This window comes from Cyprinodon variegatus, unplaced genomic scaffold (assembly GCF_000732505.1).
Source record: "Cyprinodon variegatus isolate N-32 unplaced genomic scaffold, C_variegatus-1.0 Scaffold97, whole genome shotgun sequence".
Classification (NCBI taxonomy): Eukaryota; Metazoa; Chordata; class Actinopteri; order Cyprinodontiformes; family Cyprinodontidae; genus Cyprinodon; species Cyprinodon variegatus.
The window spans coordinates 242324-257566 of NW_015150550.1; the positions used below are offsets into that span (position 1 = coordinate 242324).

Sequence of the window (15243 nt, forward strand, 5' to 3'; positions counted from 1 at the left end):
ATAAATATAAATATATTACTCTGGGTCCATTAGCTTTTTTAATTTAATCAAACTTCTTGAATGGAATTATTTTAATTATTCCAATTGACTAAGAAGCTCCTCCATGTGTCAGTGACATTCATAGCAACCGCTGTATCTTGTGACTCCCTCTAGAGAGCTCTGGCCTCCGTCCGGCTGTAAACGTAGAAGACGTCGACCACCAGAAAACAGGAGGAGGAGAAGAGAAGAGCAACACGTCCCAAATCCTCACCCCTCAGGACCCCAAAGTGACGACTCTGACTGTCCCTTTGGCCCCGGCAGGAGGGCGTCAGAGGTGAGCAGCAGCTGCTCTGTAGAAACTAATGAGTTAAGCCTACAGATGGATTCCAGAACTTTTTAAGTCAGGATAAGTAATTAATTTGACCATAGTCAAAGACAAAACACACTATGGCTTGCATAATAATATTTGATACAAGAGAGCAGAGTAAAGCTGATTTTAATATCTTTAAAACTCTGACTTTGCCTCCTTAGAGCTCCTTTTAGCATTATCCAACTTTCACAAATTATAAATCAGTGCTGAGAAAAAAGGACACTAGTAAAATAAACAAACCATTTTATTTATTTTCTTTCTCTCTCCTCTCCATGCTTTGCCCTGACAGTAAAGGAGATAAAGAGTAAGGAAGCTGCATGGGTAGCTCCTCCTTGTGTGATTCTTTGATACGACAGGATGTGTTTTCAGTTAAAGTATAGATTTCCATCACATTGCATTTAAGCATCAAGCTCAGAACCCACCACAGATAAGCAGAACCAGTGAATGTAAGTGAAGCGTTTCCATCCGAAAGAGAAAAATAACCTTAGAGATGTTTAAAAAAAAGGATCTCAGATTATTCCACCAAATTTTATTTTTACTGACATCACTGTCTTAAAGTTTAAAGACTTTTAAAATGTGACATTTGGACTGAAACGTTTCTTGCTGTTGTGTTCTTGTACTTCCCCTTACCGTCCGTATTCTTTCTCTGTGATCCCTCCATGGTTTGTGTTCTGCTGAAACTAAAACTATCTTGATCCAATTTGAGCCCAAGTCTGTAGGTTTCCTTATTTTGCCAAAAATAAACAATGCGCACAATCAACCAATTGGAAAAGTGTAGATGCAGAACACAGACCGTCTGAATTATTGTGCTGTTTGGAAAGGCTCCTGAGTCCTGCCCTGTGTTTGTGTTGTTCTGTTGTTAAAGAGTGAAGCTACTCTTCTTCTTTGTACAGCTTTATGCTTTCCCTCCTGTATGCTTCATAACACAGCAGACATTAATAAAAAAATGCATCTCAAGCTTCTTTGTGTATCGTCATTGTGTCTCCTGCTTGTCGGAGTGTTCTGATTAGTTCCTTCCCCTCTGTTGGGTCTTTCTTGAACTGATGATGTTATCCCCTCTATTATACTCACTCTGACCCCTGATCTGACCTTCTACCATAGCAGTGGGAGGAACCGAAGGAGCATCTGGACAAAGATGTAAGCCTTCTCTGCTATTTATGCAATTCTACTTTTGATTAGCTCATTCATTTTTATTGTCTAATTACATTGCTTTTGTTACTGTAGGTAAATATATAGAAAGCAAGTAAAATGAATGTATCTTTAACTAAAAGCCTTTAGAAATGTAACCCTTAATCTCACTGAATTTTTCATCTATTGAATAAAAGATATTTTAAATCTTTTTTTGGGGGGAAAAAACTTCAGTTTGATTAAATTACAACTCCTTTTGCCAGTGATGTTATTCGTGTCCTATTAAATGTTTTCTCTTTAATTAAGTCCAAAGGTTATTCAGGTTAAAGGTCTGAGGGCTGTGATGACAATGGAAGTAGGTGGATTTAGATCTGCTGAACCACTTTTTGATGTTTCCAGATGCTCTGGATCCAAAGATGATCCATTTGGATTTTTCTGCCTGAAAGCCCACCAGGTTTTCAAAAAGTTCATGATGCACTTTAATAAAAACAAATGAGAAGAAAGATGCTACAGGCCTCTTTTTAGGAGAAAGAGGCCTGTAGCATCATTCCTCCTCTACTGTGCTGAACATGACATACTTTTAAAAAATATATGTGTTCTTTTGTTAACAGAAGAGCCCGCTTGAGTATTCATTACTGAAAACAAAAAGCATAAAGCCTCTTAGCATGTAGATGGTGTGTTATGGTTGCCATAGAGACAGGTAATTTATCACCTGAGAGTTTGAAATTTATTTAATTCACATTCCCTCCTCTTCATGGCGCTTAGTGAAGGCTGCGACTCTTTAGGATAAACAGGAAGTCACAGATTAAATTGATAAGCTTTGCTCACATCTTAACCAGGCCTGTAAGGACAGCTCTGAGGTCAGAAAGGTTCACCTATTTTTGTTTCCAGAGAAACTGATTTTCTTTTCTTTCCCAAACAGCAAACGAGCACGTTCTCAGAGTGAAGATGATGATGAAGAAGTAAGCATCCCAGTCAGAGCCTGGCCCAGTCAGTCCAGTCTGCAGAGCTCAGACGACATGTAAGACATCCATCCATCCATCCATCCATCCATCCATCCATCCATCCATCCATCCATCCATCCATCCATCCATCCATCCATCCATCCATCCATCCATCAGTCAGACCATCCATCCATCCGTACATGCGTCCATCCATCCGTACATGCATCCGTCCTTCCCTCCGTCCATCCATCCATCCACTCTTTGAACCTGCTGTTGTTTTGCTCCTAAGGTTAAGAGAGCGTCCAGCCTCTGCTGCCAGTCAGACCAGTGCAGTGGTCAATGAACGACTTCAGGAGCTGGTCAGGATGTTTAAAGAGAGAACAGAGAAGGCCAAGGAGAAACTTATTGACCCAGACAGCTCCGATGAAGAAAGCATCATTACCTGTGAGTATAGTCATCACAATTTACAGGAAAACGGTACAGGTAAAACTAATTGACACTTTGCCCAAGATTTCAACTCCTCTACATGCACATGAATCCTAATGAACTTGACTGCCATATTAGAACCAGTAAAAGCTGCTTCATACTGGCTATGGAAACCAATTCAGGAATTCACCAATTCACCAGAAGGAACCTTCAGTTCAACAGAATAGCATTAGGTAGAGTGGAAACATTTCATATTGTGTTATTATGTATGTTTGACATTACGGTCCTCCCTCAGCTCCCCCTCAGCCCGCCCCTGAAGCTGCACTCATGGATGAAGAAGAGGAAGGTATCAGAGGAGATTCATCAGTTGGTGAGGAAGAAAGAGGAGGGATGGGGAGCAGGGAAGATGAGGAGACGTCTGGAGGCCCCAGCAAGGTGAAAACCACTCCCCGATGGATCCAGGCCTGTTTGCACCTCCGATTCCCTGCCAGCATCGACCCCTTTACCAGTGAGACTCCCACAGTACCTGCAGCCACCTTTAGTTCTGCACTGAAGCTTTTTAAAGCAAACTGATAGAGTTTACCCCATTGTATCAGCTTACATCCTGCTGTCATCAGCTGATGGTTTAGAGAGTCACTGCCAGGAATCGATTCGTTATTGTTTGCTATTTTAATCCTTGGATCCATCTTCTTCTCATCAGACCTAATGTATGTGCTCTGGATGTTCCTGGTTTCTCTGGCCTGGAACTGGAACGTTTGGCTCATCCCAGTCCGCTGGGCCTTCCCCTATCAGACTCCTGGTAATATCTACTACTGGCTGGTGACCGACTACCTGTGTGACCTTATTTACATCTTGGACATCACAGTTTTCCAGCCACGCCTGCAGTTTGTTCGTGGAGGAGACATAGTGGTGAGGGAACTCAGCCATGCTACCAGAGTTGTGATGTGACCAAAAAATAAAAAATAAAAAAAGCTGCAGGAAATAAAATCATAATTTTTTCTGAATCTTTTTTTTTTTAATGATGGCAGTGTGACAAGAAAGAAATGAGAAAGAATTACATGAAAACCAAGCGCTTCAAGGTAAGTAAACAGATTTGGGGTTAAAGTAAAACTTCAGCTGCACTATTCCCTGAGTGCATACTGACTGCAGACTTATGTTATAGTTTGATGTAGCCAGCCTTGTTCCACTGGAGCTTTTTTATTTTAAAACTGGCATCAACCCTCTGCTGCGTCTACCACGCCTGCTGAAAGTGAGTACTCTGAAGCACAAGCTATTTATTGACATGTTCTAGTGTGTAGTGAATTATAATCAGCACAACCACCCTATAAATGTTCAGAGATCCATCTGATCGTCCTGATCAACTGTTTCTATTCCCTCCTCTGCAGATAAACTCCTTCTTTGAGTTCAATGAGCGTCTGGAGGCCATCTTGACCAAAGCCTACATTTACAGGTTAGTTACAGGGTAACCTTCTCTCATTTACCTTAAAGTTTGTTTTTTTGTTTGTTTGTTTGCATAGACTAATGATCAATAAAAGAAGTTCACAGGATTAATAACTTTCTGCTGATGAAGTACATGCATCACATTTTGCCTTCAAGGGTGATCCGAACAACTACATATCTCCTCTACTGTCTTCACTGCAACGCCTGTCTCTACCACTGGGCGTCCTCCTACATCGGATTGGGCTCCACCCAGTGGGTGTACAATGGTGTCGGCAACAGGTTGGAGGAAGTTTGCAGAAGTGATGTTTCATAGATAAATCATTTTTTTGCCTGAAGAAGTAACCAAATATAGGAAATGTCCTGTCAATATGTGTAAAAAGCTTCCATTTCATTTGCAGCTATATAATCACTCCCTGAAAATGGAGAGTAAATTTGTTCAGAGGGGAGATATCCTGCAGTAATCATCATATTAATCGATTATCATCCCTGACACTTCTTACCAATGTGATATAAAACTTGGATTGATAGATTTATGTTAGTTGATTTTATTGGTGATAGGAGTAATCAACTTTAGGGACTTTCACTGGAACCAAGAGTTTTGAAGAGATGAGACTAAAATTTAGTTTCTCTTGGTCAATCTAAAGGAGCACTTTTCTTTGTCAGTGAAAACAAACGCATACAGAAAATCGGGAGAAGTGTATTATGAAATAATGTGTTGGATAGAGACGGGCTCTCACAGTGGTTGGGGTTTTATTCTGTTACATAAAGATCATATATGTGAACACTAGACGCTATAAGTTAAAGACACTGATGTTGCATTAAGGCAGCAGAGATAATGTATATTTTTGTGAGTCTATTTGTAGGTGTTGCTAAAGACTGTATTTAGAAAAAAGCACTGCCCAAGTTGGGACTGTCTGTCTCATCAGGTCCATGTCATGATGACTGGGTTAAGAGTTGGACCGAAATCCAGACAGGGATGTGGTGACCTTATGAAATTAAATGTAATCAAGAAACTTACAGGAGATGCAAAAGGAGAACTGGAACTATATGAGAGAAACAGACAGTATAACAGAAGGATCCAGCAAAGAACAATGATGACCACTAAGCTCAATACTGAGGGCAGAACAGAGAATGATGAGGTAGCTGAGGTAGAGGTGATGTAAGGAGACTAATTAGCACTCATGGGTCTGAAATTAAACACAAAGAAATACTAACAGAGATTAAAGAAAATAAACCCAGAAAAAGAACAAAAAGAAGAAGAAAAAACTGAGAAACTCAACAAAGGGGATTAACGCATATGAAAACACCATTTTAGAAAAGAAAACACTTGAATTACAAGGGAGTGGTGTAAACACAAAAGAAAACCAGAACCCAAACAGGTGTGGATGAACAGGTAACTGGGTGACTACAGTAGATGATCTGTCAATTAATCATTTCATAGTATGGGTTTGCTTTAGATGTTATCCACATCTTTTTTTTTCTATTTCTGCAATAAAATATATGTTAATTTTAAGTGTTATGTTTCCCTTTCTAACAGTTTTCTTCTTCCCTCAGTTATATTCGATGTTACTACTTTGCTGTGAAAACTCTGATCACCATCGGAGGCCTGCCAGATCCCTCCTCGCTGTTTGAGATCGTCTTCCAGCTCATTAACTATTTTGTTGGAGTCTTTGTCTTCTCCATCATGATTGGTCAGGTAGGTCAGCAGCTTTAGTTAAAATTACTCTAAATGTCAAACAAGCCCCTCCAGCCTTGCTTGTGTCTCAGATGCGGGACGTTGTTGGCGCGGCCACAGCGGCTCAGACCTACTACCGCACCTGTATGGACAATACCATTAAATACATGACGTCTTATCGCATACCAAAAGAAGTCCAGAACCGTGTCAAAACCTGGTATAATTACACTTGGCAGTCACAAGGGATGCTGGGTAAGGACATCACATGTTAGCTTTGATGTTAAGGAATATGAGCGGTGGGTCATGCCTTACCTTCTTATATTTCCTCTCCAGATGAACAGGAGCTTCTGACCCAGCTGCCGGATAAAATGCGCCTGGATATCGCCGTAGATGTCAACTACTCCATTGTGAGCAAAGTCCCTCTCTTCCAGGTAATGAATCTGTAAAATCATCTTGAAAATGTTGCATGGATAATGAAGATCTGCTGTCTAAAACTTATCATGTCAAATAAAATTCCTGGCACCTGAATCTCCATATTCATCTCCATGGTATGATAACCCAAAGATTTATTTTCTGCATCACAGGGTTGTGATAGACAAATGATTTTTGACATGCTGAAAAGCCTGCGATCTGTTGTCTACCTGCCTGGAGATTATGTCTGCAAGAAGGTCAGTTGTTTTGGAAAATCTCTGTTCTGCAAGCTTTCCTATGGAAGTTTTGTTTTTGACAGTTTGTTTGCTTTCTGGCCCCCAGGGCGAGGTGGGTCGAGAGATGTACATCATAAAAGCAGGGGAGGTGCAGGTTGTTGGAGGACCTGATGAGAGGACAGTGTTTGCCACCCTCAGAGCAGGATCCGTCTTTGGAGAGATAAGGTAATGGAGAGCTGTTCACCAGGCTTATTAAAATAAGAAAATCAGTGGCTGAACCAGTTCAATCAAACCAGATCTTTCTAGTTACAGTAAAAAAAAAAAGCTGACGACATTCTCTGCTGCCTTAATCCAATTCTATATGGTGAGGTTGAGCTCCTACTGTAAAAATAGGTGTTTCTGACCAACAGACCAACAGATGCCCATTATTCAGCTAACTTTAAGAGGCCATGAACTACAATCCCTTTAGACTTTTAGTGTCTGTTGTCTTAATCAGCTTCATTTCCCATGTTTGGACCCTTGCATCTTGTTACTCTGTACAGCTTTGTAGATGGACAGAAGGGAATCATTGTGACAGCAGTTTTAAGATGAGCTGCTGCAGGTAAAGGTTTTTTTCTTCAAATGATTGCCTGGTTTACAGTTTACTTGCAGTGGGTGGAGTCAACAGGCGCACAGCCAACGTGATTTCTCATGGATTCGCAAACCTTTTCATCCTCGACAAGAAAGACCTGAATGAGATCCTGGTCCACTACCCTGAGTCGAAGAAACTGCTGCGCAAGAAAGCCAGGTTAAACATAAAAATAAACCAACCACTTAGGAACTTCTTCTACTGTTGGCTTTTCCTTTGCACAATGTAGTTCTCTAATTACTGAGTCTTTTTAATTCCAGGAAGATGCTCAATAAAGGGAAAAAGCCTGAACCCAAAGAAGAGCCTAAGGAAGTGGTTCAGGTACCAGCAGCTCCAGTCAGGCCGGAGACTCCCAAACTGCTCCGAGCAGCTCTTGAGATGACGGAGAGATCATCAGGACTAAAAGGGGCTCTGGCTAAAGTCAAAGAGAAGACCAGCAAATCCAGTATATCTCTACAGGTAAATGCTTGCCATGCATATGTAAAACATCTGTCAACACTGCTATGGAGTCAGCAGAATTTCAGTCTCTGACCGCACCTTCTACTCTATAGTTTCACCTAAAGTCTCTTGTTCCAACAACAAGCATCAGCCTAGTTTAAAGGAATTTAATACAAAACAGCATAACTGCATTATTTACAGCCGGAAGTTAAATGGAGCAGTTCAGATCAAAGCTGGTGGAGGCTGGGGTGGAGGTTCACCTTCCAGGAGGAAAACCATTCTGACCAAAACCCAAGAACTTACGACAAATGTTCCCAGATGTTATCCAAGCCTAACCCTACCGCTTAATTCAGTGCAATGACAACCCAATACAATTCATTACAGTTTGCTGCTGGAACAAGACAGACTTTGTGCAATGTCATATAGGTTGTTTTGTGAGTATGCGTTATGACAAATGTTTAACACAATACGTTATGATTTGGTCATATTTTCACCTGAAGGCCTTTCTGTAATAGCAGCTATGATGACTACAGGTGAAGCTGTCACTACCTGATCCTGGAAGCATGATCTGTCCTGCGCATGAGCGAACAGATCCGGGTTTCCATAAATAATGTAGCTAATTATATAAAATTACTTATTTCTATTCTTATTCTCTAAAGCGGAGGTCTTCAACAGGGGGTCCGCGACCCCTAGGGGGACCACTCATTTACTGCATGGGGGTCGCAAAAGTTTTGGTTGATTAGACTTTTATACTATCATATCCCCCCCTGCAATTTTTTCCACTAATTGAAATGTCTTTCAATAAACATTAACTTGAATTCAACACATTGAAGTAAACAGATAAATGGAGGCAGAAGATGTCTTTCAGTCATCAATGCACACATTCAGCGACACACAGGAGCTCTTTCAAGCTGGGCACCGTTTCATTCAAAACACCCGTAACATCAACCAGGAATCAGAATCCGAATCAGAAATACTTTAATAATCCCAGGGTATAATGAATTTTTCGTTAAATGACTACATCTGTAATAGTGACTATAGGACCAATTTGATATAACACAATTCCAAACAATACATATGATTAGGGCGTCCCCGCTTCATCTCGCCATCAGTTTGGGGGTCCTTGGCCTGGCAAATGTGGAAGACCCCTGCTCTAAAGAATGCTAAAACACATCTTTAAAAAAATTATTCTCTTAATTACTCCATCCAAGGCCTGTTGAACATTTTACTTAAAGGAGAAGACAGGTCAGCAAGGAATGGATCATTATCTGCAGTTCAATGTTGTAATACATCGGGTAGAAGAGAACAAAAAAATTTGTTATTTCATCTTTCCCATTCATGATCCACCACGGGCTTGTTGTTGGATTGCCAACTTGAAGAGGGAGGATTTGCCATCAAACTTCTGGCCAGAGAAAAATACATAATAAGTAGCAAACATTTTGAAGAGGAATGTTTTCAAGATGACTTGGATAATAGTGCGTTGTGACAAACACCAGGTAGAGAACTGGGACTTGATCACCAGCCGATACCGCACCGTGATGTCACAAACGGGTAGTAGGCGTTAGTGTTCTTTGACAAACATGGGTGCCTCCAACAAAGCACATTCAGATGAAAATTACTCTTAATTAAAAACATGTATCATTTATAGAACAGTATGTAATAATTTAATATTTAAAGAACTTTCAGAAGTTTGAATTCTGAATATGACGGACTTCTCCTTTAGCATCTAATGGTAGCTACCTTTTTAGCTGATCACCTTCAGCTACTGATTAAGGCCTCCACTCAGATCTTTCTCTTTGCCTCTTCTTCCAGCAATCTTTGTCCGCCTCTTTACGTCCTCCATCTGCTGCTCTTGGCTCTGGACCTGAACGGGAGGTGGACACACCGACATCCATCTCTGCTAGCTCTATGACACTTCACTCAACTCCTTATAGTTGCAACCCAGAAGATCTTCCTCCTGCAGAGTTCCACAGTGACGCAGTCAAAAAGGATGGTAGTGAGGATGAGTGGGATGAAATGGAGGACAGGAAGGAGAAGAGGATATAAAAGTGGTTCTGGAAAAACTGAAGGTTTCAGATGTTTCTGCAGTCCTACCTTAACAGGTGCAGAGGAGAAAAAAGGTTAGTGACCCCCAACAGGTGATGCAGGGAAATAAATGATTCAGATTTCCTTGTCGATTGTTAACTTCTTACAGGTTAGTATCTTTAAGTCGAATCCTCCTCTTTTTACAGAAATAAGGATCTTGTCTTTCTGCAGAAGATCATTGTTTTGTTGTTGTTTCCTAAAAGTTTACAGGTTCCATTGAGATCTCTTAAAGAACATCTTGCCTTATTTTTTTACTGACTGAACATATATCAGATCTCCCTGCTGAGCGTTCACTCAGATGAAATCTGGTTTAGTCAATGTGAGACACTGCTGTATCTCATCTACTTATTTTAGATTAGAACTATGATAATACCAATAATATCAACATGCTGTAAAGTAAACTGTAAATATCATAAAATGGTCATTATCAAATATCTGACTCACTAGGTTCTAAGGATTTTATTTACATTTTTACTTTGAATATTTTAATTTTATATAAATTTGTTTTACACTGAAATGTAGAAAAAAAAAACGTGTTTATATTCCCGACTTTATAAACGATATGAGATATTAAAGCATTTTGACGATGCTGTTGTCTAAATATTTGTTAATATATATGTTTATTTTTTTGTGATGTGAGAGTTGTGTATTATGTGTAAATATTATTACATATTGCTCTGAACATAAACAGACTATACTGACAGTGATGTAAATAGCAATAAACATATCAAACAGTTGATGATGATTATGTTTAAATGTATTTCCCTATCCTAATACTGTAGATTTCTCATTATGTGTGTTTTCTTTATAAATACAATAAAACATTCTGTGAATACTCAGTGTTTGTTCTCCTCTTCCTTCAAAGAGAGCTTAGGGAACATTTTAGCCATGTTTTTCTTGACTTGAGTTGCAAATCAATCCTGTAGGATGTTAGGTTTATTCTTTATACATCATGTGCATTGTTTGTTAGCCAGATTAGACAGAGTAGAAGGCCTTCCTTCACATGGTGGATGTCACTGTGTGTACGGAGGCCATCTAATCAGGACAGCCTTCGTGTCTTTACAAATACACAGGATATGGGCACATCTTGGAGCCGGACTGATAAAGGAGATCTATGTGTAATCCTGGGGTAAAGAGGCAAGATGCATGAATTTCAAGGCATGGATGGCGTGTCAGTTTCTGATACGGACAGCTAAGTATCCACCTGATGCAACACAAGGACTCATGGGGTATAGGAAGGAGGAGATGACTTTGTTCGGGGCTCAATCTTTGCCGGACGCTCGCTGACGTCTTTGAGCCCACAGCTGTGCCAACCCTAAGCAATTTCTCTGTCCTGTAACGACCTGACCTGGAATAAATGCTGTTACTTTTTTACTCCTGTTTTATAGTCCTTTTTTATATAGTTTTACCCAGTTTGAGTTAAGAGGAGTAAAATACTTGCTCCCAGGTAAAGAACCGGTAGGGAAGTTCCAAGGCACAGCTGCCCTCAGGGGGGACCTAACTTCCATATTAAACAAGGATAAATACAAATGTTTTCTTCATCTAGTGAATCTCAGAGTTGGTTTTTTAGCTTTTTTTTGTATATTTTCTTTTCTCTTCCACTGCTGGCAATGCTTTTTATTAATAAAATGAAGAGAGTAATGTACTTATTTTCTTTTTCTTAATGTATAATGGTGAGGCAAGTAACAGGTCTTTATGCAAATATAAGTTTTCTTGTAAATAACATAGGAACACAAGCTTTCGGCCTTGACATGTGAGCTTAGGGGAGGCTAAATACTGAAAGAATAATATGACTAATCTGTTCCCTAACTGTTGACACTCATGGTCTTTAAACTCTTTAGCTTCTGATTTTAACTGGATATTCTAAAACAAATAAAAAATGGTTTAACTATAGTTTCTTAATTACTCCATCACATGCCTGTTGAACATTTTATTTAAAGGACAAGTCTGGTCAGCAAGGAATGATCAATGGATCATTATCTATACCTAAAACTAATACGTTTGCGGTGATTTGATGAATTTAGCGTTAATCCGTCATTTTTGCCCAAATATAATTACACCTCAGTCCTGACATCTTCCGGCAGTGACATCACAGTGGGGGAAGCCTAGAGCCATTCTGCCAGCTGTACAAGCAAAATCAATGGGAACAACTAGACACATCTGCAATCAACAACAATTAAGATTTCGAGAGGACTTCACCATTGAAATTTGCGAGAACAATAGTTAAACTGACAATGCCCTGGTTCATGGCAGTTGGATGTTGTAATACTTTGGGTAAAAGTGAAAAGAAAATTAGTTATTTCACCTTTCATGATCCTCCACGGACAGGTTCATCTTTGGATTGCCAACTTGAAGAGGGAAGATTTGCCATCAAACTTCTGGCCAGAGAAAAACCACCTAATATGTAGCCAGCATTTTGAAGAATGTTTTCAAGATGACTAGGATAATAGTGCATGTTGTGACAAACACCAGATTGAGCACTGTGACTTGCTCAACAGCCTATACCGCACCGTGACGTCACAAACCAGTGGGACATTTTTTAAATCTTAAATTTAGGTAATTTGATTGACTTTTCAGAAGTTCAGAGACGAAAACATGATTTATCCTGCAAATTGATTTGTTTCTAAAACTATGTAACTGTTCAGACTATATTCCACTTGATCTAAATAATTAGCTTTACATTCAATCATTACGTCATTTGTTAGTTGACAACTTTGTTTATCTATTATTTTTTAACAAATCGGCTTGCCTTAGTGTGTCATCGCGTCAGCGGTTGCCTAACAACAGCCACCAATCAAAAGAGAGCCGCTGAAGCCGCTTCCCTGTGATCAGCTGACCAATCTGAGGTCGAGCTGTCAGCTGGAAGAGGCTACCTCTCCTTTTAGCTGTTATAGTGCCGTCAGAAAATAAAGCTGTTTATTAGCGCCTATTGACCGGAAGACTACTTGTTTTATTAATGAAAATGAGACAACCCGCCGCGTATCCTGCTCTCTCTCCCTCTCTGGAGCTACAGAGCTAAAGTTGGAGGATTTTAACGGAAGTTGGAAATCAGCTGAGATGATCTGGAGAGCTTTCTGACATCAGGAGATGGAGTACAGCGATGATCTTCCAGAAACACCTGATCTGCCTCTGGAGGTTAGCGCATGTTTCTCTTCAAGGTGCTGCTGGTTATCAGACAAACAAAGCAGTCATTTTAGTAGCATGCTGGGGTTCTGACCCAGATGGAAAGGGTTCAAGGAGCACCCAGATTGGACCACAGCTAAGGTTTGGCTGTAACAACAGAACCATAAGCCAGAAAAAAATGTTATTATAAATAAAGTCAGAGCTGGGAATGAATCACTTGCTCTAATCTGTATAATTACGTAACTTTATAATCAATAAAATCACACATAATTTGCCTTTCTGGAAAAATCGTATGCCCACAGTATGACGCTGCCCCCTCCGTGTTTCACTATAGGGATATTATGTGTCTAATAGTTTTCCTTTTAAATAGATGTTGCAACTTAAATTGCTAAAGTAATAATCTGGAGTTAACTGCACGGCCAGCTATCCCATCTGTAGGAGCCAATTATATTTTGTTAATAATTAACAAAGTTTTGCATAATCTAGCTAAATTATTTTACTTTATTGTTTGATATCTGTTATGAGATTATGTTTTTTGGTTATTTAGTCATGTTCCCTTGTTTTTCGTTAGTTATGATTAATTTGGATGAATTATTTTTATAAATAGGCTTTCAATGGTAGGACCAGCATGCATCTGGGTGGGCTTAAGGTTGTTTTTTTGTTTTTTTTTACCAGCGCAAGACAAACATGGAGGAAATGTTTGTCTTTTTCTGTTTGCTTGCCTAAGGAGAAAATAACCTGAGAAAACTAAAGGAGTTTACCTGGAAACCTTTTTTCTTTTGTCTGTGTAAAATTAGTCCATGGTGCATCTGTGGCCTTTGTGTCATCAAAGCTGGGCCACAACACATCCCTCTATGATGATACCACTGCTTTAATCCTGCATCTCCATCTGTCTCTGCAGATTATAGTTTACATCCTGAGTTTTCTTCCTGCCTCAGACAGAAAGGAAGCCTCCCTGGTCTGTCGCAGCTGGTACAATGCCAGCCAGGACCTGCGCTTTCAGGTAGCTCGCTCTGCAGCCACTATCTCTGCATACATTTGCATTAGAAGGTTTTTTGTTTTTTTTCAAAATGTGGATACAGACGCAGCCTCTTCTAACTTTTAGTGTCTTTGTGCAGAGGAACGTCACCTTCAGCTTCCCGGCTTCAGCTGCTTCCCTGGCACTGGTCAGAGGTCTGGCCAAGAAGCCCCGCTGCAGCCTGAAAATCAGCCAACTCGATGGCTTCAGTATCTCCAGATCCCTCCTTACAGAGGTACAGTGTTCTGCTATCCTTTAAATGATTAAATATCTGACGCTTTTCGTGCCTGAAGGCATCTATTCTTGTCTCTGGATCTTCTAAGAACATCGCACTGTGGCAATCAATGCTTTCTTTGTCCAACTTCCCCACCTCCAGGGCTCTAGAAACCCGGCCCACTAACTTGTTGTCCAAATCAACACTCTTACTAAGAACTATCTGTGGATGTAATTTTAAGTCACCATGACTATATCTGGAACGGGTGAAGTTCAGAACATATTAGCTGTCCTAACTGTGAGTCTTCAGCATCTTTATCTGCCAGCGGTGTTTAATGAATTATATTGCAGACTATAAAGTTGTAAAATCTCAAAGGTTACCTGGAAAGATGAGGTTAAAGTCCAGTGTTTTTTTTTTAAGTTGTTAGTGCTGGACAGGCTCAGACTGGGAATGATTTTCGGCCCACTTATGTCCCCACTTACCACATCAGCAGGGTTGCCAGATGTTTTCCATCCCAAAAAAGTTTCATAAACCTCCTGGATATACGAAATCTTACCCAATTTGAACCATAGTCTATTGATCTCTTAGGCTATAAATCTAAAGAAAAATATTTTTACCCATAGACGGCCATCCTAAACTGCCAGATTGGGAAACATCCCAACCTGGCAACAACAAACGTAAGACAGGAAACGTTAGCCTTTAGATGCAAAGCCCCATCATGCAGCGCAACATATTTTTGCTAAATATTCAAACATAAATTCACCAAATATAAGAGGAGTATCGTAGTTTGGTTTAAAGAAAGCATTTTAGTGTTATTATAATTTAGTTTGTTGCAAGGATTATACAGTTTGAAGAAATAGAAAATTACACCATATGCCAACCATCACAAGGATGTGCATGACAAGGAAGGGCTATACATACTGCATGCATCATTTCTATAGGTAACATTGTATTTCTTCTTGAGCTCCTTGAGTTATTTACTGTCACAGGTAGGTGCTTCGGCCGGAGAGTAAGTGTTGGGGCTGGTATGATTTAAGGAAGGCCGGCCCTCGCAGGCTGAAATTAGGACTGGCCCACCGGGCAAATAGCCTTGTGAGACCATCCTGATCTCGCAAGCTTTCAAGGTTT

At 40.0% G+C, this 15243-nt stretch overlaps 2 protein-coding genes across 2 annotated transcripts in view; both read left to right on the forward strand.

The window, feature by feature from the left end:
* LOC107084291 (cyclic nucleotide-gated cation channel beta-1-like) overlaps positions 1–10321 on the forward strand; it is a 13708-nt gene extending 3387 nt beyond the window's left edge. Inside the window, exons 2-20 of the mRNA XM_015374075.1 lie at positions 154–313; positions 639–653; positions 1451–1486; positions 2400–2498; positions 2711–2865; positions 3143–3355; positions 3548–3756; positions 3876–3926; positions 4010–4096; positions 4233–4297; positions 4444–4566; positions 5842–5983; positions 6055–6214; positions 6296–6393; positions 6547–6630; positions 6716–6834; positions 7250–7396; positions 7498–7696; positions 9488–10321. Of these exons, the coding sequence (XP_015229561.1) occupies positions 154–313; positions 639–653; positions 1451–1486; positions 2400–2498; positions 2711–2865; positions 3143–3355; positions 3548–3756; positions 3876–3926; positions 4010–4096; positions 4233–4297; positions 4444–4566; positions 5842–5983; positions 6055–6214; positions 6296–6393; positions 6547–6630; positions 6716–6834; positions 7250–7396; positions 7498–7696; positions 9488–9721 (2396 nt within the window). The 3' untranslated portion in view covers positions 9722–10321. The remainder of the gene's footprint in view (positions 1–153; positions 314–638; positions 654–1450; positions 1487–2399; positions 2499–2710; positions 2866–3142; positions 3356–3547; positions 3757–3875; positions 3927–4009; positions 4097–4232; positions 4298–4443; positions 4567–5841; positions 5984–6054; positions 6215–6295; positions 6394–6546; positions 6631–6715; positions 6835–7249; positions 7397–7497; positions 7697–9487) is intronic.
* A 2303-nt stretch (positions 10322–12624) lies between these two features.
* Positions 12625–15243, forward strand: part of LOC107084308 (F-box/LRR-repeat protein 3-like) — an 8370-nt gene continuing 5751 nt past the window's right edge. Inside the window, exons 1-3 of the mRNA XM_015374093.1 lie at positions 12625–12895; positions 13785–13886; positions 14002–14136. Coding sequence (XP_015229579.1) covers positions 12848–12895; positions 13785–13886; positions 14002–14136 — 285 coding nt within the window. The 5' untranslated portion in view covers positions 12625–12847. The remainder of the gene's footprint in view (positions 12896–13784; positions 13887–14001; positions 14137–15243) is intronic.